Below are 25439 nucleotides of genomic sequence, written 5' to 3' on the forward strand. Positions count from 1 at the left end.
AAGTTTGACCTTGAATTTTTTTTTAGCACACGTCGGATCGATGGGGACTTTTCACAGTTAATTCATAATGGTGCTCCGAACATTCGTACCAATTTTCAGCTGTATGCGAATTATTGCAGGGTTCATGTCTAATTTGACTGGACTAAATACAGATAAACAGCTGCACATAGTACACCTTATTAACCTTTTATTGTCAGGTTGTCATATCATGTACATGTAAAGAGCGTTTAGTATTCAGCTTAGGCTTGTCTCTTTCATTTCTATAATAAGACGTATAAAACTAAAACATAGGTTACGTTTGTACATACGAGGAACTTCATTAGCATTAATTTTCATGTATTGTCAAAAAGGCTATAGTTACTGGCCTACTTAAAATCAACGATACTCAAAGATATTTTTGAATGTAGTCTTAATTTTCGAAATACAAGCTTTTTCGAACTATGAAGACAGACACATCGCAGCTTATTATTTTTAATGTACTCGTGAAATGTGTAATTTTGTGTGAAAATTTACCATAGATTTCCCAAAGACGGTTATGATGTGCTTTCGTATATTACAAGGATGTTTCCGCATCTGCTTTATAGAGGTTTTAATATTTAAAATTGGTATAAACTGATGTTTTAGGGGTGTTTAATGCCACCATTTTAATATGGTCTCTTTCTATGCGTTGTATCTTAGTCTTCAAGGCTCAGGTTAAGTTGGTAGAGATTTTGTCTCTATGGGGTGAACCCTTGTTCTAGTTGTAATTTACATACGGAATTACAAGCGAGAATTACGTGTTGGTTCATATACGTGTTTATGGGTGTAGGGAGCGTGTCGTTTTCTTTGCATATTTTTATGCTGTCACTACCACTTTATAATACTTTGAAAATATGTACAGCCTTGTTTTTCAAGAATAAAAACTAGTTCAATAACAAATAACTAACTAATAATAAGGTAGTAAATTGTAAAACACGAGGCTGAGTCTGAGTCTTATAGGACGAACCTAACTTATTCAAAAGTTTAATCATGTAAAGTTTCACCTTGATTGCTCTACCGCTTAGTTTACGACGTCCTTATATTTTCATTAAAAAGCAAAATGTATATTTGGTGGTTTCTATTAGCCTAATGCTAGCAATGAAATAAAATAAGTCATAGCGTGCACCTGCTTTCGACTCCCGAGCAGCATTAATATTCTTTATATGCAGTTAAATTTAGGTGCGCGGCAAAAACATCGGGAAGTTTGTAGAAAAAATGAAAAATTACCGGTCAGGGTGCGGCGACCGCAGAAACACCGCGTAAGAAGCAACTAATGAAAGCTTAGAGCCATTCGCATAAATCTCCCTTACATTTTTAATACCAATATATCCGGCGAGGGGAGCATCACGGGGAGAAAAATGTTGCACGAAACAAAACGTCCGCGGACTCGCGTTTATATCTTATTTAAATACCGACAGATGTTGTCCTCTTATAAATGGATATTTTTAATCGGTGCCTTACCAGAGACATAATGGTATCGGCCGATCTGCCGTCAGCTGGTATGTAGATGTACACGGCTTTATCGTGTTCGGTGGCTAATTTAAAAATCCCCCTCTATAGGCGAACGCTCATGGCTGAGCGCGTCATCTCGCCGCGGCCGCTTGATATCTCTCTTGACCCGTATACTTTTATTCTGTTCGTTACCTAAGCTTTCTCGTATCGTATCGAATCTCGGGGACTTGTGTAGTCTCATTAAAATAATACAGGGCTACTGGATAATCTTATCCAGTGTGTTTCGATCGCAGATTGGGTGCGCGTGCGGCGATAACACCGCGAGTTATTCCGACGCTGCACGCTCGATACGGCACTACTTTTTAATCCATTTTGCGAAGACATCTTCATTACTGTGCATCTCATATTGAAACACAGATAATAAGAGATTTTACGACACACGTCAAAACGAAAATGCTACCGGCATTCGTGATGCAAATCCTGTATAATATATTCATAAAGTTATTTGCTACACGTATACTTACGAGGAAAGGTTGGAGTCGACTAAAATGCGTAACACTAGAAAATGTGTATTTCCACAAAAATGTTCAACGTACTGCTTGTCTAAATGTGACCGTAAGCCGTCTGAAAAAAGTATGAGAATCCTAAAGCAGGGAGTGCGAAGTTTATGTTCTAAATTTCACACATAATAAAGGGAAGCAATTCTTATGATTATTAGCGCAGAGACTGCGGGAATAATCCTCCGCAGCGACATCGCTGTGTGACATAATCCGGAAAAATCTAATAACAATAAAATAAAATTGCTGACGGTTTGTATGTTTAAAAAGGCATAGGGAAGAAAATTCGTTTTTCCGCGCCGGAGCCGTGACGACCATTATCGTTACTTTGAATTTACTTTTTAAAGGCATCGTGAATTTCGTTAATGTATTAGATTCTCTTTAAAGCACGGTAATGCAATAAGTATCAAAATGAGAACTCCATTGGAACATTTTCTCAACAAACATTCCTAATTAAAATTTGATATTAGCGAATGCCCCTGATAAATCAAATCCCGCCACCTTAAACCTGTAAAGGTGCTTAAATCAACAATATTCCTTAGTAATATCTCTTTACATTATGACCATTAAAATTTCAGCTAAAAGCCAAAGACTTCCCGTTTCCATTTGAATTCAAAACGACTGAAGGCAGTTCGCGGGGCGAAGCGAATGCGCGCCTCGGTTCCCCCGGCAAGACCCATTTCACCACACAGCTCTTTCAAATTATTCTGCCACTTTTGAGTCGTAAATTTTAGGAAGACTTTAATTGTTATTTTAACTGCAAGCTCAACTTAGTCTTCGCTGTGGCGGGGGCCGTGAAAATATGTCTTAATTCGCTTACCCTATGACTTATGTTTTATTGAAATTAAACCTCCCTCTATTCTATCCGCGGTTCTCGTTACAACTTGCAAGTTTGTTAACACTCTAATATTACGAAACTTTGCAATGTTACCGTATTAAATGACAGGAATCGTATTTTCGGTGCCGTAATCGCTTTCAATTTAAATGCAAGTGGGAGATGATCTCATTGGACAACTCTCAAAGGGCGCCACGTCTGAAAATTTAAATATTATTGTTGTTTTTGCTGAGTGCACGGAATTGAAGAGAAATAGAATTTTCTGCTACCCTTCGCAATTGCATTTGACTGCCATCTGAAGAATAATAATAAATGTATGATATAAAATGACTTTTTCGTATCACAAAAACATGTTAATAATGTGTTTGGAGTCTATCATAATATCGGCTAATTACTTGACGTTATTAAATTGCGTAACCGAAATTGATCCTTTTGTTTATGGGTCTCGATCCTTTCAATCATCTATCGGCCATTCAGCTTCGGTATCATAATAATTGTCCATAATTATATATTCCCTTGAACCGAGCGCATCGTTTTTATTGTTATTTTATTTATAAAGTAATAATTTTTTCCTCGGACGCAACTCGATCAGGTTTTGAATTTGATTGATCCGATATAAAGATCGATTTAATAATCGGCTGTTCCGCTTTACAGTCTCGATTTTCTCTTGTTTTTATCGATAAACGTTTCACATTGGATCGATTTTGTTTTCTGTATACGTCTACTTAGTTTAAAGTTTTGATGATTTATGTGTTTCTAATTTAAATTATGTTTGGCGCAACCTTCATTTCGGTTCTTAAAAATGGGATATAAGGTCTGATCATCTAAATGAGTGCAATTTATTTTAAATTAAATGTTATACATAATAATATCTCGGTTTCACGGAAGTTACCAATTAAATCAAATTATAATTTATCAGTGATTAGAATAGAATGAGAATATCATCAAAGCATTTACATATTGATGAGCAATTAAGTAGGAATTAAAGGAACTTCTTCTTGTGGTATCAGTTTATTAAAATCAATATTATTAAGTTTATCTTATTTAACTTATAATAGAGAAATCGAATAAAATCAGGCCGAGTTCTTTGTTACGTACAAAGCGGTTACAGGCATGTCAAGGTAGTAGCTAGTACCTATATCATTACCATAAAACAATACAAAGATACTAAGGTTACTAAGTACGCAAGGACCACCGGGAGCACCTTTTGTTAGGCACCTCCACTCGCAAATCGCGAGATGTTCAGATACGCCGCATACCAACGCGGACCTTAATGGCCATCCCTCCGCCGAGGCAATTTACGTCTTATGTGCGAAACCACTCTTAACTAAAAGCCCTCTAAATTACACCATACACCCAGGATTGATTCGAAATTAATCTCGCATCCGAGCCGGCTCTTAGATTGACTCTTTTTTCCATTATAAAAATCGGTAATAAAATTCTGATTGCAACTTATCGCGCTAATCGGGCAGTGAAACAGAGATTATAATTATAGTACTCAGTTCTGATTTGTTACTTTGTATCATCATTAAATACTGTGACTATAAGCGCCATCTATTGACGAAGTATCTACACTACTTTTCCAAGTTTAAACATACAAATAAACCGTGCAACAAAGGCCGAATCGAAAAACAAAAGAAGTCGATAAATAAAGAAATGTGAACGTTTCAATTTACAAGATGTGAACGAGAGATACGGCGTACGATACTCATACCTTTATCCCTTATTATGAGCGTGCGCAAGTTAACTTGTCTCTGGTATCTGCAGATTTCGGAGCGGTGATACCGACATGAGCAGCCCGGCTCCTGCTTGTACGCTCATATCAGATAGTATCGCACATAGTTTGTATTGACGCTTTTACTGTTAATTGGCATTTGATAACATTGTGCGCAGGTAGATACCCTGTATTCCCTAAATATGTGTAGTTTAAGATTCAATCTTAACGAATAGCAATTGAAAATGTACTGCAGAGGGAATAATTTTAACACTGTTACGGAGGCCGATAATGTTGATTAACTACATGAAGTCATTATAAAAATTAACTGACAGTTAATGTATTCGTAACCACTTTGTACTAAGAATGATAGATAATACTGAGATCCTTATTTGGCCTATCTATATTAGGAATCATAACATCATCCGGAGATCTCATTATAAATAATTTAATTAAAATCATCTTAATGGCATCTACGTAGTGACGTTCAGGAAGCAAAGTATATTTCTAATGTGTCAATTCTTAAAGTTGAGATGAATTCATTAAGGATTCGTCTAAGGACACATATTTACCGTTTGCCGTTATAAAGTTTCCATGATGGAAAAGTATGATAGAAAAAAAACTGCTATTTGCACCTAATGATAGTGACGATCCTAACAGTCGGCAGTCATTTAATACAACGTTTGATTACGTGCTCTGTTGTCTTAATAGATTGCGCCCGCACAGCGAACCTGTTGAAATAATTGAATCGCTAACGGAATTATTAAACGGCACAACTCTCGTTGTACCGAACAAGCTAGTTGCGGGCCAGCAATATCGATCCAATCTAGCATCGATATCGCATTACATCTTATACCGATGCACTATTTAATTAATGATTCAATAACCATTCGGATGGTTACAGTCGTTCTTGTTTTGCTTGAGATTATGGTTGTTTGCTCAAGTTCAGTGTTTTGTGCTTCATAATTTAATTTATTGGATGATTTAATAGTTAATTGGATTGTTTTTACATCACTTCAAGAATTCCTATTTGAAAAATAAAAACTAGTTACAACATAAATCGAAGCACAAGACTCTAGCTCTGACGCACGCTAAAAACGCCTTCTGCTTAAAGAGATTTAAATGCTGATTTAAACCTTAGTCTTTTAAATGAGCATACGTCACCTTTAACTAGCAAAACAAAGGCTCAACACGCAATCAGAACAATGCATTTCGGCCCAAAGCAACTTAATCAGTGATCCCTTACGGTCCATTAGATCGACTACTTAGGCACCTAATAGAACGGGGGACCAAATTAAACCGTGACCTCTTTCTATTCAAATTCTACTCGTAATGCCTTCTACGTATGGGGTATTGATAGACCCGAGATTAGACCTTGATTGAAAGTTACGAGTTAATTCGATGTTCGGCTTTGCGTAGGTTACACGAGCTAGTTCTGATTTTAATACTGGTTTGAAAGGATGGATGACTGAAAGGAAAACTCTCTCATTTACTTTAACGTGTAGAAATATAAAAATATGAAACATTATCATCTGAAATGATTTTAGAACAACCATAATTCTTTAAAAACCAATACATTCTAACAGTAAGTATTATAAGCTTTATGGAAAGTGGGTTTTTAACACGACACGACTAAGGCTGAGTTGCACCACCTAACTTTAACCGTAACAATGACAATAACCGGTGCTTTTTGTATGAACTTTGACAAATTTTTGACATTTGTCAAAGTTAAAGAAAGATGGTGCAACTCAGTCTAAGTATGAAAATAATAATTTCTGGTTTTACATTTATAAGAGAGAGTGAACTTTTCTGCTTTTGTTGAGCGTAATTTTTCAGTAGTAGAGCTTATTTAAGTTTCCAACCTTTTTTTGTACCTAACAAATAATTTATTTGCCAATAAAGACGCAATTAAAAGCACAAACAATTCAAGAAACCGATAGCTTTGTAGCAAACAGTCGGAAGTTCGTAACCGTGGATACCGCCCCAATCGCTTCCGTCAGGTTGGCTCTAATTGAAAGTTATGCAAATCTCTCAATTCGACTCCTTCACAATAGTACCGGGATTCCGAATGAGTTAATCCGTGTTTATGTTCTAATCGACCCCCGCCCGTTACCGCGTTAGCTCACTGTTAAACACAATACCTTTGTTCACAATGAACCATTCATTTAACTTAGACAATGTTTATGGTAATGTTTGATTTTATTGCAATACTTTACTAGATTTGTTATGCTTTTAGTAAATTAATGTTCTGGATAATAAATTGGATATTTCTGTTACAGCCGAACTGAAAATGGACGTTCTCAGAGAAAGGGAGGTGAAAGACAACTTGGAGCGGCAGTTGCTAGATGAGCAAAAAATGAGAGGTAAGTTCCTTATTTCAGTTCAAAAATCTTTTCAGATTCGCCAAAATACCTAACACTATTAAAAACCACAAATCTTCTCGCAACTGATAAAACTAGCGTGTTCTTTATTTCCATTCCGTTACACATTTATAAGAGGCAAACAGCAACAATCCGAGCGTTTTGAAAAGAACAAATAGGGTGTAATTTCAATGCCTCCATAAATCTCGGATCACTGGCCCTCGCTCCGCATTCGCCACAATTAACAGGAGATCTTGTTACAACACCATTGTCTTCTTCCTCGCTTCGTTATTTATTTCGAGCATTAAAACTACTATTTTCTCATATTACCAGCCAATACCTTACGTTGCCAATTTCCTTTTCGTGCCAATCATCGCCGCCTCCGTAATAATTGTTTGCCGCAATGCGTGGAGGCGTTCAATTAATACTATTTTTATGCGTTTATTCACACGTTTATAAGCTCCATTTTGTTCTTATGGTAAAGCTGGGGACACACAAGTGCTTTATCACAAAGTTATACATATAGGATTAGTTTTATTAGTGAAAATATTTCACTTTAATCCGTAATTAGTAATTTCAATAAGATTTGACAAAGATGTACGGACGAAGACACATCAAACTAAGTGCTATTTTGTGATAAAAATGTTAGTTTGATATGCAACAACTGACACAACAGGCTGAAAGTAAAATATCTTTACTAGTGACAACATATTACAGTGACAGAACACTACACTGTGTACTTACTTAACTAAGTGGCATTTTCCAAAGCGGAAATATTAATTGAGCGTATTACTCGTAGTGTGGCCTCAACCTTAACGTATCTGTTTGTTTCTGTGCTTTCCCAAGCCCCGGGCTCGCGTGTTCCAGCGTTTTCTTCAATTTATTGGTTCATTGATAGTTTTATGGGTTGCTTTTGACGTGTACGTAATCACCATAATTACGCTATTTATTAAGAGTATTCTGCCTCGCTTCGTTGAAGGGTTCGTAGTCGTACAGTCATATCTTTGTTGCATGCAAATTGTGATACGTTAACTCGTGCTTAAAAAGTGATAAAAAAACCGTTCTAATTACTTTGTTAAGTAAAGTAGATATAATTCAATTAAATGGCAAACAACGTAATATAACACAGTAATGACCAAAATACTCGACCCTTTACCATCGGAAGAAAAGGTTAATTCGACTACAATACAACACCCCTTCTTTAGCAATTCATCGAGGAAACTGAAAGAAAACGTCGGAATGGTGGGTGATACGTAACCTTTGCAAATGCCAAGCGACAGCGCTCGCGACTAACGCCTTGAGACAAAGGGTTTAATTCTATTCAAACAATAACCTACGCCAAAATCAACTCTACAATCCACGGAATAAACGCTACATTTTAATTCGCCTATTAGAACAACATTTTACATGTCACAGACGACATAAAGGCGCCGTGGATATTTCATCGAGGCACACATTTCTCTTGTGTAAATGTAATATAAATTTAAATGTTAATAAAGGGACGACAGGTCACAGCACGCGGTGTATAATGAAAATAATTATTACCGAAACATGTGTAATAATAACGCGCTAAATATACCGAAACGTCGAAATATTGAGCGCAGAAATGTGGCCCACGATGCTACCTTAAATTAATTAATAGGTGTACTTTACAGCAAACCGTAGTTAATGGATTTTCTAGACTATTTGGTCTTCGATCTACTTTAAAAGCTTTTTGACAAGTTACCCGTGCGGCAATTAACACCTTCATTTTGTTTTGTCGGTCACACTTTACGTTGATTTATTTTCAGTAGCTTTCTTTTATACAACTCTACAGTCGTAGATACTAGATATAGATGGATTTTTTTCAGAAAAGCATGTACAGAAATAGAGTACAGATTGATCATTTAGATATAACTTAACTATAAAAGGCACTTTTATCACAAGAACAACATCTAAAATTGCTATGGAAATAGTTTCCTCAACATTAAAGTGTCGTTGCAGTTTATTTTCAAATACCGTAGGAAAAGTTGGCCTTGTACAGGTAGATTTATTACTGTGTTATTACAGGACGGAACTTTGTGAACTACGTGAACATTTCGATTTTTATAATTACCTGTTGGAATATTATCCGATCGCAATGTTTTATTTGGGAGTTCATGAGTCGTTCGACGTATAACCAGAATAGCGTGGAAACAAAGAGCGAAATCGAGGTCCCATACATATTTCATACGGTGAATGAGCGCGATTGTGATGTGAGCAATACTGGTAATTGCCAAAAACCAATCATCAGATAGCGCTCTATGCGTCGACGCTATGAAATACACCTTTAGTTACAAAAGCCCATCGAATTCGGTTCTCTGAAATCGTATCAGATTGGAACGAAAATCTGATGCAAAATATTCAAGTCGACTTTTCATCGGCAAAGGATTTTGAATATCGAATTTTTTTCCAAGACTCACTATTTATAGGTACATTTAAAACCTACTTTTTAATGCTTTTTAAAAATGGAACTGCATTCTCCATATTTAAATTTTAAATTACATGCAATTTGAAAATCGAAGTCGGATTAAAAAGAGGCAATTTGAGTCTTGTGCCGCACTGGCCAGCAACAATCAATCAGGGCGATCGTAGTCGCCATGAAAATTGGAATACAGGCAGACCAGCCTAATCAACGTTCGCGAGCCGAGCGCCCATTCATAATAGATATTGTATTGAATAGTCCGCTATCGACCGCATCTAGTAATGCACTCGCTGCCATTTAAATACAGAGATGATACTCCGCATAATCTGTGTAATTAATATGCATTGAAAATGAACTTTAATCTTTATGTGAGCATTCAAAGCGTGTTTTTCAGCTAATGGTGGCGTGGATTTTATTTGGTGTAAAGCGTTAGAATATTATCTACTGAGAAATTGTACTTTATTGAAATACACGACATCTCTACCTATAAGTAGTCTTTATTGCATACTACACAAAAATACAATCTATTAAAAAATACAAATAAATTGGGATAGCAAAAATTAGGCGGTCTTATCGCTCGTAAGCGATCTCTTCTAGAAACCCCGAGGAGAAATCCGTACCGCGCGGGAATAACTTGACATGTCATTTTTGCGTACTTTTCAGGGGAGCGATTTTAAAGTTTAGAGTTCTCTGGTAAATCGGAATTAATGATAATTGATATTTTTATGATTGAAATAAGCTAATTTGATGCGTATCTTTCGATTTTCGTAAGAATTTGATTAAATTATATTCTTAATCTATTAAAAAAAAGACTTGTCAAGTTGTGTACCGACGACTTGTCAAGTTATTCACCAAAGAAAAACAAACATTTAAGGTGTAAAAATTGGATTTAAGTTAATTATTTTGAATGAAGTTTAAGTAAAAAAACAAAACATAAAAATAGAAGATATTTTTATCACTTTTGCAATGAAATAGTAACAAAGAAGAACGGTCATCTGTGACCCAGGCCCGACAGAAACGAGACATACCTCAGTTTTTTTGTCATGTCTTAATTAGTTAAATTATATATTTTTTATATTCGAAATCTATGTATAACACCAAATTATTACCCTTTGTTTTTGTTCAGGCGTCATACAAAAACTAATACAAAATGCCTATTTATTACCAAAATTGGTAAATGTATGTACCTAAATAGCTGCTATGGAATGTATCAAGGTGACCTGGAGATACAGCCGGATTATACAGGGTGGAAACGAGAAGTTACAAAATCCAAAAATTCAATGTTACCAGTTTCCATAATCTGTAACCTATTATTGGTACCATTTGAAAGAGCTCGTGAAGCACTTTCAGAATCAGTAACTAGTTTTTCGATATCTTGTATAGTTTAGAAATAATCGAGTGAGATCACTTATCGTTCCATATGTATAACCACCCTGTATAATCCGGCTGTATCTCCAGGTCACCTAGATACATTCCATAACAGCTGTAATAGACATTTAGGTACATACATTTACCAATTTTGGTGATAAATAGGCATTTTGTATTAGTTTTTGTATAACGCCTGAACAAAAACAAAGGGTAATATTTTGGTGTTATACATAGATTTCGAATATAAAAAATATATAATTTAACTAATTAAGACGTGACAAAAAAACTGAGGTATGTCTCGTTTCTGTCGGGTCTGGGTTTTTTTTGTATGGGGCGTGACCGTTCTTCTTTATTAGAAAAATCAAATATAATCGCAGATTATGATTGCTTTTGATCAGATAATTGTACGTTTACTTAAAATTAAAAAAAAAGACAAATAAAAGAACAAAAGCCATGCTTCATAACAAGCACAATTAATTTTAATTATTTTAGGCTTACCATTAGGCTTAAAATAATTAAAATTAACTGGATATATTTTTGCGTAAGGTCGACACGCCCTTTCGCGTCCACCGTCCAGTTCACGTCCAAATGATGGATCACTCTAGAACGTAAGCTATTGCTATGATTCCCTGAATGTATGACAGGTAAACCCACATTAAAAAAATCTTATAGCATGCTACCGTTTTTGCCAAAAATAAATCCCACGTGAGCAGGTGCGCGTTTCAAGGTAAGTTTTTAATATATTTAGGTCTAGTTTGGGATTTACCGCAGTCTCTAAGCCTTAACCATGAACCATACAATACGGATAATGATATCGGTGATTGTACTTTATTAAATGACACTTAAAATAAGGTGGATGCGAATTTACTACAATGAAATTTCCACTTTGCGTCAGAAGTGATCGCGGTCTGGTCTAACTGGGTCTAAGATATTAAAATATACAAAACAATGCATGTTGTATATTATTTAAAACGTTATTTACATGACTTATCGAACACAAAGATTTTTTTCAGTACTTAGGCCTTTTCCTGGACGCTAATACACGCTCCAAATGTAGCTTACCCTTTGTGATAGCCAATTTGCGTCCACATTATCACGACAATTTTTTAAATACAGACGTTGTAAATAATATTAAAAAGCAAACTGCCTAGAGAGGAGACCATAATTATTGCAAATTGAGCCATACTATTGAAATTTAAAAAAATTAAATAAACTAAAATATAAATGTATGTTTATAATTATTAAGTGTGATACCTAAATATTTTGAATACCAATTAGTAAGATTTTATCTATATTTTTTTTATTTCCATGCTGTTATTAATTATTAGTGATTTTGAATGTATTTTTTCTATATTATATTAATATTACAAAGATATTAAAACTTCTAATGGTTTAGAGCAAGTTTAATACTATACTTATAAAGACTAAAGGGAGCATAATGACATCAATTTTTCGTTCAAAATTATTACGAAAAATTGTATATTATTTTTATTCCTCAAATCTACCAACTCACTAAATGGACGAGATCTGGCGTATCGACCCTACTTACCTCATCATTATTCCTAATTAATGTCATTGATATCAATAGACTATAAAAAATATCCGGAACTTAAAGTTGACCTAAAAGTTGATTATTAGATTTTTTACTTATATTCGGTTGTCAAACGAAATCTTAGTCTGTTATGAAAAAACATTAGTAGATAGTACCTACCTATTGACTAAACTTATCCTTCTACTTTCAACTTGCTATTTAAACGTTAATTTAGTTTTAAACTATTGAAAATAGTAATAAAAGTAATAATTAACGCTTAAATATATTAAAAATATATTTTCAGGGGTTGCTAAGTAAAAAATATTTAAAGACACTCGAAATCCTGACAATGTTATATTTTAAAAACTGCTAATGACACATATAAAAATATGATTATACGAATGTAATAGCTGGATAACTCCAAATATCCAAACTATTGACAGTGTGCATAACTAGACAACTGCACATATCATGGATATGTTTAGTACTCAGAGGGGATCATAACTTGATAACTGTTTTTGTCAAATTAAAAACGAAAATCCATAAATGTCTAAGTCGAGATATTAACAAATACATGTTCTGACATACATTGATAAATCGAAATATAAATGTTTGTACGAATAATATTAATTGGATATATCGTTATGTCAAATATTTATTGCCTAAATTAGAGATATTTACTTATGAACAAGAGCTGTATTTCAAGTATTTTTGGGTATTTCGAGTTGAGTTTTTTATACCAGAAGGGTATAAGGTAGAGGAAACGTTTAAGCTAATAAAAAAAAAAAGTGCAGGTCGAGATGTCAAGTTATTCCCGCGCGGTACGGAAATTGTCTTTTAAAATAAAAATCCACACATATTAGTCTCCTTTTGGCATCATCTTATTAACTGCAATATTAATCTGAATCACAAATAGTTGTAATTGTTTCTTGGATTAAATTTTGATTATTGTAAACTTTAAACATCTTGTACCCAAGTTGGCAATGTTAAGATTAGTTGTCGTACGAAACAATGAAAATGCTCAATCATTTTGATTTATTCACTTATAATTGAGTGCGACTAGTGTACCCGACCCTCCCAAGGGCCGCCATTACGGGGCCGTCACGACTCGTTCAAGGGGCCCGTAAGATGTCCCATAGTTCTAACAACTGATTTCGTGGGGTTTCTCTTGCGAAACTTGCTTGCTGGATACGGGGGCTGATTTGAGCGGCAAATTAATAAGTAAACTTGGCACTGTCTTTAGTCAGTTAGTCCTAACTCCTACCTCGTATTGCAAGCTATGAATAAATTGAATTAAGAGGTGTACTACTTTTGAAAATAAATACTTAGGTAATCGGTTGAGACATTCTACGTCATATATAGCAATAGATTTTTATTTATATCTCTACATTGATAAATCAATGAATCAATCAGATCTAGATCTGCAATGAATATAATTTTCTTCTAGCAATAAATAATATTTAAAGGTAACACACCAAACCTTTATTTCTACTGAACTGTTACGGATACGAGTGCAAAATTAAATTAATTTCCCTGAAATTGATTCGGCTAAATACTACAGCGATATGAATATTACATTTCCCTTTCGGAAATTCGTGGCTCGCATCCCCCGCATTCGAGAAGTAAGGAGTCGGTGTAACTCACATTGTGCTCAAGATTGCGTAATTAAATAACATGTAGGCCGAACATCATGGCGTCTTGAAAGGGTAGCAATGGGAATGTAACGCCAATTATGCGAAAATTGCGCATGGAATGGTGGTTATCGATGTCTATTTTGATGTAACGCACAGAGAATTCGATGTACGTATCCCTCCGAATGTGTAATTAACGGTTATGTTATTAATTCGAGGATATAATGTGTCGAATGTTTGATGTCTGCATTCCCTTCACCCTTCGGTAAGACGTTTGTAACTTCTTAGTTGTTGCAAATTCATCTTTGTATCTGACTGGCATTTATATGTTAGAAACTATAAATATGATAGAAAAATGAGGATCATATTGTTCTTACTTAAATAAAAGCATTGAAATAACTTACAATGTAAAGCCTGTGAATAGTCTATCAACCTACAACTCCATTGTTCCTGCAAACTCTATGACTATCGAAACCAATAAAGCTGTATGTGCAACTAAGTAAGTGGCAAAATTGAAATGTGGAAATCAACTAGGCAATTTGGCGAATTGCGGCACTAACACACGATGCTCATTGCTCCCCTACTGCAAACATTATCGGGGCCGGACAGTCGACTGATCAAATCCAAATGAAAACGTTTAACAGCCGGACAATCGTATCGGACACGTCAGTTGTGGTCGGACGTCTGCACCCCAGTGCATACGTATTGCGAACTATTGTTTATGGCAATGCAACCATAGTGTTTGCGAATACATTATCATCTTCTACACACTATGCAAGCTGGTTTAACTCATTGATTAGTTCAATTTCACTTATGAAACCGAATTTTCAAATTGATGAAATTGAACATTTTCACCTTTTGACAAACTTTTTTTTTACATTAAAAATTAGTACCTAAGGTGTCCTTTGAAAAATATTAGATACTTTTCATTAAATTATTTTGTTAAAACAAACAGCCTGTTATTTTGTGCAAACTATGACCAACCATACTTTAATCACTCCCACACTTTTCTTATAAAGGAAAAGTTCCAAGAAACTTAGCTACCTACAGTTTGGTTTGTCAAAGTCACCCCATTGACTTCAGTTCCGTCCAATATACGCAGCCAATATTCACAGAGTCGGTAAGTTCATTAATATATTCAGATGGCGGTGTTCCATTCGGGTGTTCCGGCGTAATGGATGCAATCTGCACTGTCCAATGCGCATCTCCCGCCATTGTCCCGTTAGACGGAAGCCTCCTATTACAGGTCGCTCCCACATCTGTTTGTTTGGATACCGTGCCATCAGTGAATTCCGTCCTAAGCAATTTGGTGCGGTGTTTCGGAAGGATACAGACTTTAGGCCCGTGGGAGCATGAATGGATTTAGATATCTATTACTACATTGTTAACTTCACATGACTCATCTTATTGCACCTGAGCATCAGTCTTTTATTTTGAAAGAATGCAGCGCACGCGGTAATGAAAAACCGTTTCAGTATTCCACCACCACGCTCCATGTCATTACCGGACCGAGAAAGGAATCCGTAAATGAAGAACGAGTTCTCATAAAAATACCGACGATTCCTCGTCCAATGAGATGAGTGGGAAGACATCAAAAAATATTTCCTATACACGCCAAATCCTGACCGCGGCGCGACGTGCGGCCTCGCGCCCGAATGCCGGCCCAGATACGTGCCGTGTACGGAATTCAATTACCAACTTGGGAAACATATTTTTAGGGTATCTTTACACCTAGGATAAAACGGAAAACGGTCGTCGCACCGCGAGCTCGGCGAGACAGTAGTTCCGAATTGTTTGAATGTAAACAATACGGGCCCACGGACTTTGTGGTATGCCGAAGTTGGACCGGTTCACAATTTTATTGCAATTTTTTGCGAGTGTGAGGTCTCGCCGAAGTTATCGGCGCTACGAAGTTTTCGTGGACGACGCCGGGTAAATATTTACACTTGAACGTTGCTTCGGTGGTTTATACGTTCTTTTTTGTTGAGGTTTGATTGTGGCCAAGTGAAATTGTTTCGATCTATCCAAGGCTTTCGTGTTCATTAAAACGTCTTATTTTAGGCTTAGCTTCGTGGGATTTTGCGGGTATCACGAATGCTAACAAGTCGTATCTTTTTTACGGCTTACTTTGGAATAGTACCATTATCTGTTGCAAAAATTACTCTGATTAAATATTAACTGGATATTGGGGGTTGTTTGTGTTTAATAATGTAACATTATGTAATGTATTTATACGGGACTCTGGGTAAATTTTCAGGACATTTGACAGGATTTAGTTTGATCTAACAACACATGGGTCTTAAAATAGAGCCGTGTCCTGTACGTGACAGATTTACCGATACGAAGCTACCCTGTATCATCTTGTACATCCTATCTTTATTTATCGCTACAAATCTATAAAAGACTGAATTTCATCGAACCCCAAAAAGCTAAACATTAATTTTAAAAATTCCATCATCCAAAATGCACAATATTCCAGTCAATCGTTCCGATTATCGTGAAACGAAGCGCAGTATGGGATGCATCAGCCCGTGACTAATTCAAATGATTAGATTTAGCCGACTGGTCAGTACCCGCTCCCTCCTAATACTAATACACTGCAATGCAATTGTAATAACGCGGTGTTTGTGGCTCTCGAAAAATTCCCTTCGTTAGTCCAGGAATGGATGTTATTGGCACCTTTTAAGTCTATCGGAGACATGCGACGCGCTAAGAAAAGGCCGGGACTAAATGCAGCGCTTTGTAACACATTTCGTTAAGTAGAATACGATGTTGTGCTCATGCCGAAGCCCGGGCACACAGATCGAAAGCCTTTTAAGAACACCTCTCCCTTACTGCGCTAGAAACTGCCTTATTTGGGATCGAAGAAAAAATACATTTTTATAAACCAAAATGTAGATGGATAACCGAACTTATTATCATATCAAATCTCTCGGAAGTGGTTTATAATGAGGGTAATAGTGGTTTGTAATATAGTAATGATTAAGTGTAAATTAAACATTGCAAACTAGGCGTAAATAGGCGGTTGTAATCATGAAAATGGCGGCTCAGTACACGACGTTTAATTTAACAAACCATCAACATTCGTAGCGAGATAACGAAATGGAAAGCCGACGAAGGTTCCACAATGTAAGCTACCTTGTAATTACTACTACTGTAATTATAAACTCGTACTTCGCGAACGCATCCTTACAACGATACTAATCAAGAACGTATTCAGATTCATTAAACGAGAAAAGCAATAAATATAACGCGCTAATAAAATCTCGCACAACAGCGGAAATAATAATAAAATATTACAAGACCCGGGATTTTGCCTAATTAATTTTGTATATACGTTCTTTGGGGCTACAATGTCTTGGGACTAACATACAATGAGTCGGAAAACCGAAGGCAAGGTGGTAACAAGATCCGCGAACGTACCAAATTAGAATTTATGATTGTATGTGAAATTGTTAGAACACGTTTCAATGTAAGATAATGTTTCCCCTTAACAAGAACGGGAGGAACCCAACTTTCGGGAACCCGGAGAAATGCCTAACGAACTTTATAATTACTTAATGTTACGTATTGTATTGATATGAACTCGCCGAACTTCCAATAACACACGTGTAGGCTTCGTGCTTGTTTTGTTTCAGGATACTTATTCTTAGACACGATGATTGCGTTTTTTTGTTTCAAACATTGTCTATTTTCTATCTAGGACAATATAATTACTTATAGACTTTATTATCAATGTGAAATCAGATAATTCAAAGTCATAGTTCGTTTTATTGAGAAATAAATTGGGTACAGTCATCATGCAACTGACTGCTCACGCGCGTCGCATATCGTGGTATCTTATTTTGTAATCGGATAGTTTTACAAGTTAATTGTCAGATGGGTTCAAAGCCATGGAAATAATGAAAGGGATAGTTTTATATGGCTTTGTGTTACATAAATAAATATTTGTAGAGTGTCAACAAACTATTCATTGAAAAACTAAGATTAGGTGAAGAAAAGAGAGGTGAAGAAAGGAGTGCCAAACTCATTTCGAGTTCAATCTGATTCTATAGATAAAATCCTAGAAAACAATATTTAAAAATTATCTATAAAGCTCAAAATCTGGAACGAAATTAGAATAGCATTTTAGGTTACTTTACGTAAAACTAGCCACAAACGAAACGACTAAAATTTAGACCGCAATTTTCAAATTGCCCAGCGGAGCGTACGAACTACTGAGCCGAAGTTGCGTGTTAGCGCCAGACCACTGGGAGTCAGGACAGTCGCAGCTGCCGGCCACCCGCGAGCGTGACGTCACGACTGTATTGACACGATCGAGCATCGATATTGGAGATTACGTCACTGATAAGTCGATTGAAAAAGAAAATATTTTAGATTTTTTTCACTTAGGATACGGTATCTTCTTATAAATAATGTGTGCTCATTATGTCGAGAGTAGTGTGAGTGTGTCTTTACTCTTTTTCTCTCTCATAAACGATGACACTCTTGGATCGGATTATCTTAAGATTATGGAAAATTAAGGTGTCACTGAAACAGTATCTAAGACAGATATCATATACAGACAGTATATAAGAGATCTCATAGAGCCTTTAACTGGTCGTGTACTCCATTGATTTAATGTTAAGCCACATTTCAATGAATTAGCAAAATCAAGCTGGTTTATAATTATAGGAACGGAGTTTAATCGCGTTTTAATTATAGAAACAAACAAAAACAAGGGGTTTGCACAGACTTAGCGAAGTTACAGAATGGGAAAGTTAATTCCGAATTGTTTGTTATTGAAGAAACTGTAGAGCTTTGGGAAAGTCACTGAAGAATTCTCACTCAACCCGTGAAAATGGGATTGAAAATATTTTCCGCGCCGGTAAATTTAAGTAAATATAGGAGCGATTATAATTGAAGTTTTGTTTTCTATGCTCTTTAAGACGTATCTTGACGACTTTACGACGAAAACCTATCTTTGATTGCAAAGTCAAATAATCTAAACATAACTTGAATCACAGTTTAGTCTCTGTTCAAATAGATTCATATTATATCTCATAGAAAACTTCTGGTCTAATGGCCCGAGTTACTTTAGTTAAAAAATTCGTCACACATTGGTGTAGAGAACTCTACATTTGGTCCCTGAAAATCAGCCTTGGTATTACCGGTCCACCTCTTCTTGGGAAATTTAATTTGGACCTACAGGTCGCACACCGGGCCAGGCAGACCGCATCCGGCGTGGAAATCGCTTATTGATCTTTCATTTTCCAGTGTAGAGCATTTTGGTTCTAACTCTATTACTAAAGATGCGGATGCTGTTGTTTGCAGGGATACAGAGCTGTAGTCTCATGATGTGAAGACTTTCCACTATGTCTTCATAGTCTGAATAATTGAACTTTTACGATTCAAAGATTAGATATTTTCTGTTGATATTTTATACAAAAGCACATATCTACATTGTGATCGTAGCCAAAAGATTAATTGTACTAGTTAGACAAAAAGAACACACAGTTAAATTTGCAATAATCTTGCTGATTATTTTAGAGATTCATGGTTTATGGAATTCTCGCAGCCTTCCACTCATGCGTATCACCTTACACTTGTTTCGCTGTATGTAATCAGAAACACGTAAAGAAAGTGTTAACAAAACGCAATAAAAATCCGATCTGTCTACATGGAGCTCGATACATCGAATGTTTGTATCGATGAATCGAATGCACGAATCGATTGTAACGACGTCGATTGCGGGATAATAAATTGTTTACGTTGATCGGTGAGCTTTGTTTAGCGCGACCACACACGATCGACAGACGCCGACGCGCGCGATTTGATTGCAGGATATCGTATTAATATTACCCGCAGACATCTTGAAAGTGCTATAAAGCCAACGGCACATTGTGCTAGCGTCTAAAAACGTCACTGCCGACGTTGCTAACGACCGAGCAATTACAAATCGGAGATAGCATTCAAAGAAGATGCTCGTAAACATTTTGGCGTTTCACTCAAATATTTGCACCAGACCGAATCGTGATCGAATCGTTAAAGCAAAATTAATTTCAACTGGATGTATCAATAAAATCAATGCTGTTTGTGTCTGTCGGGGCGAAGACGAATCAGTTTACATTGCGCCGTTTTATGCCCGTTCCGTCTACTTATTGGTTTTTATCGGGAATTAGTGCTTGTTTATCTAGCCCGAGTGTTATTGCCTAGTTCCTATAACCGACATTGTTTATTTGTTACTAAGTTCATTAGCGAGACTCGCCTGAGCCCGCTGTAAACAGATTATTTCATAGAAATTAACACATTGTTTTTCTTAGATTTCTTAAAGCTGAACGAAATTAAGACTCTCCATTTCTAATACTTAATTACTTCGTAAATAAAATAGAATCCAGTTTACAAAATAATGTTGTTTCAAGCGTCACATAATTTAAAATATTTGTCAATATCATCAATATCTTTTACGAGTAATTACCCAACTTTGTAACTACCAATATATTTGAACTCAGACTGATATTTTACAAAGAGCTCAAAAGCAATTATTTGTGCCACATATCGCTTATAATTAAACTTTAAAACAATATTCACAATGGAAGTCTGCATTTTAAAGTGATATCAAATTTTTACTGAGTATCAGGAACACTCGGAAATTGATTAAGCGAGTTTTCCACGAGACCACTGTGCACTCTAGTTTATGAATTGATTGTTAAAAAATTGAATCCCATAACATGGCGCTTTTTGTGTAATTGATGGCTCACGCTCACTCGCCAGCAAATGAATTTCATGAGGACACTGCTGAAAATAAATTCGATTCCACTAAAATGATACACGAGGAACTAGTCAACGCCATATTTTATTTTTTACCAATTATTTAAGTGCCTAACCAAAGAAATTAGCGTTAATATATTTATTTAAATTAATATCTGTTTCTTTATACACTTTCGATGTCATAAATGATAATATGGTAATCTTCTGTCATCAAAACTTTCTGAAAAAGAGAAACCAGAACAACGCACAAGCACAGAATAAAGTTGTTTAGTCCCATGATATATTTAATCGATCGAGAATTAAAACGTAATCTAAACACAGCCTTTTAAATTAATCATCAAACAAAACATCAAATCTGCAAACATCGAACATCAATAAAGCATTATTAACTCATCTCGCGCCCAATAATACGTACTAAAATATTAACATCCCAATCGACGGTCCGCAGTCGCACACGCCATTTAATTTAATAAACTGTCAAAAAGCTGTCGGTGCCCGTTAGTGTTTACAAATGGACCGGACATACGTTTTCCGCCTTGGTTTCCCCGTGGGGTGCGATTCGCGCCCCCATGATGAATTCACCTTTTATTTTGTCCCACTTCGCTCGATTGAGAGTGATTTTTGAGCGTGAATGGGCAGCTAGTGTAATTTGCCACTGACAGGACGAAATATGCATTGAAAGGTATAAAAGGCCGGCCAAACTCAATCAGGGTCGCGTCGCCATTTTATTGTTTTGAGCTACGAATGGCGTAGCATGCTCATTGAAATTGTTGCCTTTGATCAACGCGATGTTTTGGTAGCCTTAGGTTTGACGCTAAAACGGTTTGCTATGAAATAAATGAAGTTGATATTGTGGAATATTTGAGTTCGTAAGGCATTGATTTCTTCAAATTGCGTGAAGGCAAATTGACCTTATAATAATTTAAACAATATAATTTAATTAATTGCTCACCAAGTTATATTGTAAGTTAAATTGTCACAATATGTCACTATCTCCATATTTTAAGAAGATACTAAATACTATCTTGAGAAAAACTGCTGATATCAATTATAAACATTGTATTTGATTTTAAACACAAACGTTATCATTTTAAGATTCAATGTTGTATCAGCTAGAGCCAACGTCTGTGTGAATTCATTTGAGTTAGCTTCATGGGCAAAGTTTCAATTTGCAATATCCCGTTACAGACTGCGAAATCTTAACGGACTATTTGAGAACACCCTCGAAAATAGTGATGTGTCGCTTATTTTATTCCCTGAAATACTACATTCCCATATTTAGTACGCACTCTTTATTTTGCTTCTGTATCGTTACACTTAAGTTTTATGTTTTAAATTAGTTTCAATTAACGATCAATTGGTCGCTCAATAAAAAAGGTACAAATAAATTATTTTTTTAAAAGAAAAAAAGAAAAAGCTCTCTTGGGATTGTGTGCCTTAGGAACTCTATACTCATGCTCACTAGGGGATTTCATTCTGCCCATATTCTGGGCACCACGTGAAAAGCCATAAGTTACTAGAATAACTTTCGTTTTCGGTTTACTGCTGCTCCAAATAAAAAAGCTCCGCGACTATTTCTCCGGAAAAATAAATCGCATCAGCACATCACTAGTAGAGGAGCAGCAGACAATAAATTATTTAATAACCCCAGGTTTCCCCGGCCCGGGCTTAATCAGGGAATATGCGTCGGAGTCACCTCTTTAGGAACAATTAATTCGACCCTGATTAGGGTTTTGTCCTTTGAAGGCGCCATTGTGGTTAGTAACTGAATGTTCTTCTGTCATTGGCAATTTATTTTGGGGTACGAGTACTTACTGAGTTCATTTGTCAACTCATTGACGATGTATAACTCGTTTGTTAAATGATTTATGTATACCCTGATATAAATCATCTGTGCATATAAATCCACATAAGTGTACTTAAATGACACAGTCTAAAAGCTGAAACACAAACATTTGTTTTGTAATTATTATTTTTTTTAAACTAGATAATAAACTGGCGATCTACAAATTAGTATTTATTTCATATTTATGTATGCAAAAGATTTTGGGAAGATAAGAATTTTCTAAACTATTCTATAAAATATGCGTTTGAAGTCCTTTTCAATCAGATCAGATCTCTTCAGAAGTTGTAGCGATCGCATTTCGGATCGGGCTGTTCAAACGGGCACTTTACATTAGAATCCTTCCAAGTTGATTTGTTTAATTCCTTAACGGTTTTGTGTTTCAAAGCTACCGTAGTCCCATCTGTAATTTGTGCTAACTGGACGCGGGTCAGCGGTGTCAAGTTATTTCTAAGTACTTCACAACTCACGGGTTACAGGAACTACTTATAAACTTATACAACACTCGGTGGAAACATTTCCACGTGTATCTTTATATGTATTGTTATCTTTGTCACGTCTACTTACTTCTTTTTCTATTTTGTTTGCCTTTTCGATATCAATAAGATACAGGACTGGTTTTGTCAGATATGCATATGATGATTTGTTTAAACTAGTTTTCTTTTATTTAATGTAGAAGGCCATTATTGGAATCACGATATCAACTGGTTCTTTTCTTTTTACATGATAATGAATTTTTTATTGAAAATATCAAAACGAAACTACGTTTTGTTAAAAAAGAACATAATCTGAATCCGTTTTTTTTTTCAATAAACTAGTTTTCTTTTGTTTTTCTTTGGACTCAAATCACTTTACTCATACATACTCGTAATATCCTTAAAAGAGATTGTTTGCAACTTACCTATTGTATCTAGCTCTCTACCTACAGCTACATTAATATCTACAGATATACATAATAGGAAACCATCTCCCGATTGTAAGCGAAACTTAAGATGGATGATGAGCTCTCCAGTCTGAAGGCAAGTTGGCTGGCACAAGCTTAATTATTAACTTGCTAGTTTGTAGGACTTCTAGGTGATGTATCGTTGGATTCGAGCCGGAAATCTTGGAGATCGGTTACTGATATTGTTTTAATTAATTATTTTTCTTCTAGTACTGTATTATTTATTTCAATTGAAAATTTCATTCACGCCATCATAGATATTTATTTATTTGGATAAGATTTGCACACCTACTTATATTTTTAACATCGATAGGTATTCTTTTTTTTATTTAAACATTTTCTTGCTAATTTTTGTCTTTCACTTGTCTAATGCAAGAGTAAAATAAAGCAAAAGTTACACTGTCACAAATCACATTTTGAATTTAGACACAATTTAGGCTCGGCGTAATCGAGTGAGCTTCAACCTTTAATTTTCTCTCGAACAAAATGTGAGAAGGGGTAGCCCATTTGATGTCCAGGGTCGGCGAAGTTCGAACGCTTTATTACTGTGTCCGGCTTTAAGTGGGTGTAAAGTTTCAACACCCTTTGATTTACTTGCAGCGCGGGGAATAGGTGCGACGGATCGCACCAAATTTGTTTGAGCTTTGTCTTTTTTCATTGCACCGCCGTCATTCGACCGTTTTGTTTGTGTTTGAACCTAAGCAAAAACAATACTGCTCCCCGGCATCTACATACGAGTATCTATCGAGTCGATATCACACCGGGGACAACCGCTTAATGGGACCCGCAATTATTACTCTAATACCTTAAAGGACCACTTTAATCCCCTAATCGGAAGCCAAACTAACGTGGCGCCGTCCCGCATAGAAATATCTTAAATTGGCAACACGGTCCGGCGGGCCGACCATAAAACATCTTAATGAGTACAGCCAGCAGCTGCGGGCCCCCATATTGCCGCTCTCATATCCATGCAAACTACCCACCGACGACGTCTTAGCGGCCTTACTTTCCTCCTCCTTGTTTACAAGTCGACAACTAATTTGATGCAATATGTGCATAGGACAACATTACGGCCGCTATCTCCTCCGTGCGTGTCTTGCATACATTTGCTTCCTTCCTCGCCGCAACAAGGCTCGCCACGGTAACCCTTGAACGTACCCCCATATTCAAATTCGGCCCCGGCCGGTCATTTGGACACGGATTTGTTATAAGATTAAAGGAAGATTTCACTTGTGAAACAATATGGCAGACGATTTACATATTTCGTTTCCTTATTAGTTTCGGGATATTTGTTTTGGGGCCGACGAATTTACATCCACTGACCGATTAAATGGCCCTTAGGCGTCTTTAATGGGGGTGCCGCGTGGTCGTTGTTGGCCTTAGCAAATGTGTGCTTATGCGTAATTGAATATTTTATGGGCTAGAGCAAATTTAGTACGGACACTTTATTGATTCCGCGAATATCCGCCCCTCCTCGGAGGATTTCATTCGCACAGCTAAAAATGGAAAAATATCACCGGGTCCGTGTTTGGAATGTCAACAGACGTTTTCGCCTTTTCAGTTTGCCGTGTGTTGATCGTTTGCATTTATCTGTTGACTGTTTTTATTCCGCGGTTGACATTTACCCTCTGTTTCAACAGGCTCAATGTATTCCCAACGAGTTTCTTTCATTCGCGGTCCGAGTGCTCGCGCTGCATTACCCCCATTCAGGCGGAGATGGGTTCACTTAGTTTCCTCTTTTTCAGTGCGGCCGGGTTAATTCCTGGATCTTTATTATTCGAGTGGTCGGTGTATGGCTAGACGAGTCTGTCTGGTAGCGTAGATTGTGTGGCGGAAAGCAAACTTGAATTGTTGGGTCGCCGCGTGGAGGTAATGAACGCACGGGCGGGACACGAGGCAGCTGCAGGCGTCTGCCGGGGCGGGGGAGGGGGACGCGTCCTGTATGCACAGCGCCGCTTCCGCATTCGTTAATGCAAAAGCGAGCACAGACTTCA

At 36.3% G+C, this 25439-nt stretch overlaps 2 protein-coding genes across 5 annotated transcripts in view; both read left to right on the top strand.

Moving 5' to 3' along the window:
* Positions 1–25439, top strand: part of LOC135072618 (dachshund homolog 2) — a 160341-nt gene that overhangs the window by 118379 nt on the left and 16523 nt on the right. For all 4 annotated transcript variants that reach the window (XM_063966615.1, XM_063966616.1, XM_063966617.1 and 1 more), the window contains one exon: positions 6856–6939. In XM_063966615.1, the coding sequence (XP_063822685.1) occupies positions 6856–6939 (84 nt within the window). The remainder of the gene's footprint in view (positions 1–6855; positions 6940–25439) is intronic.
* LOC135072622 (transmembrane protein 62-like) overlaps positions 15561–25439 on the top strand; it is a 229583-nt gene continuing 219704 nt past the window's right edge. The window contains exon 1 of the mRNA XM_063966623.1: positions 15561–15570. The gene's annotated coding sequence lies outside the window, so the exon portion shown is untranslated. The remainder of the gene's footprint in view (positions 15571–25439) is intronic.

Source organism: Ostrinia nubilalis, chromosome 6 (assembly GCF_963855985.1).
Source record: "Ostrinia nubilalis chromosome 6, ilOstNubi1.1, whole genome shotgun sequence".
Classification (NCBI taxonomy): domain Eukaryota; kingdom Metazoa; phylum Arthropoda; class Insecta; order Lepidoptera; family Crambidae; genus Ostrinia; species Ostrinia nubilalis.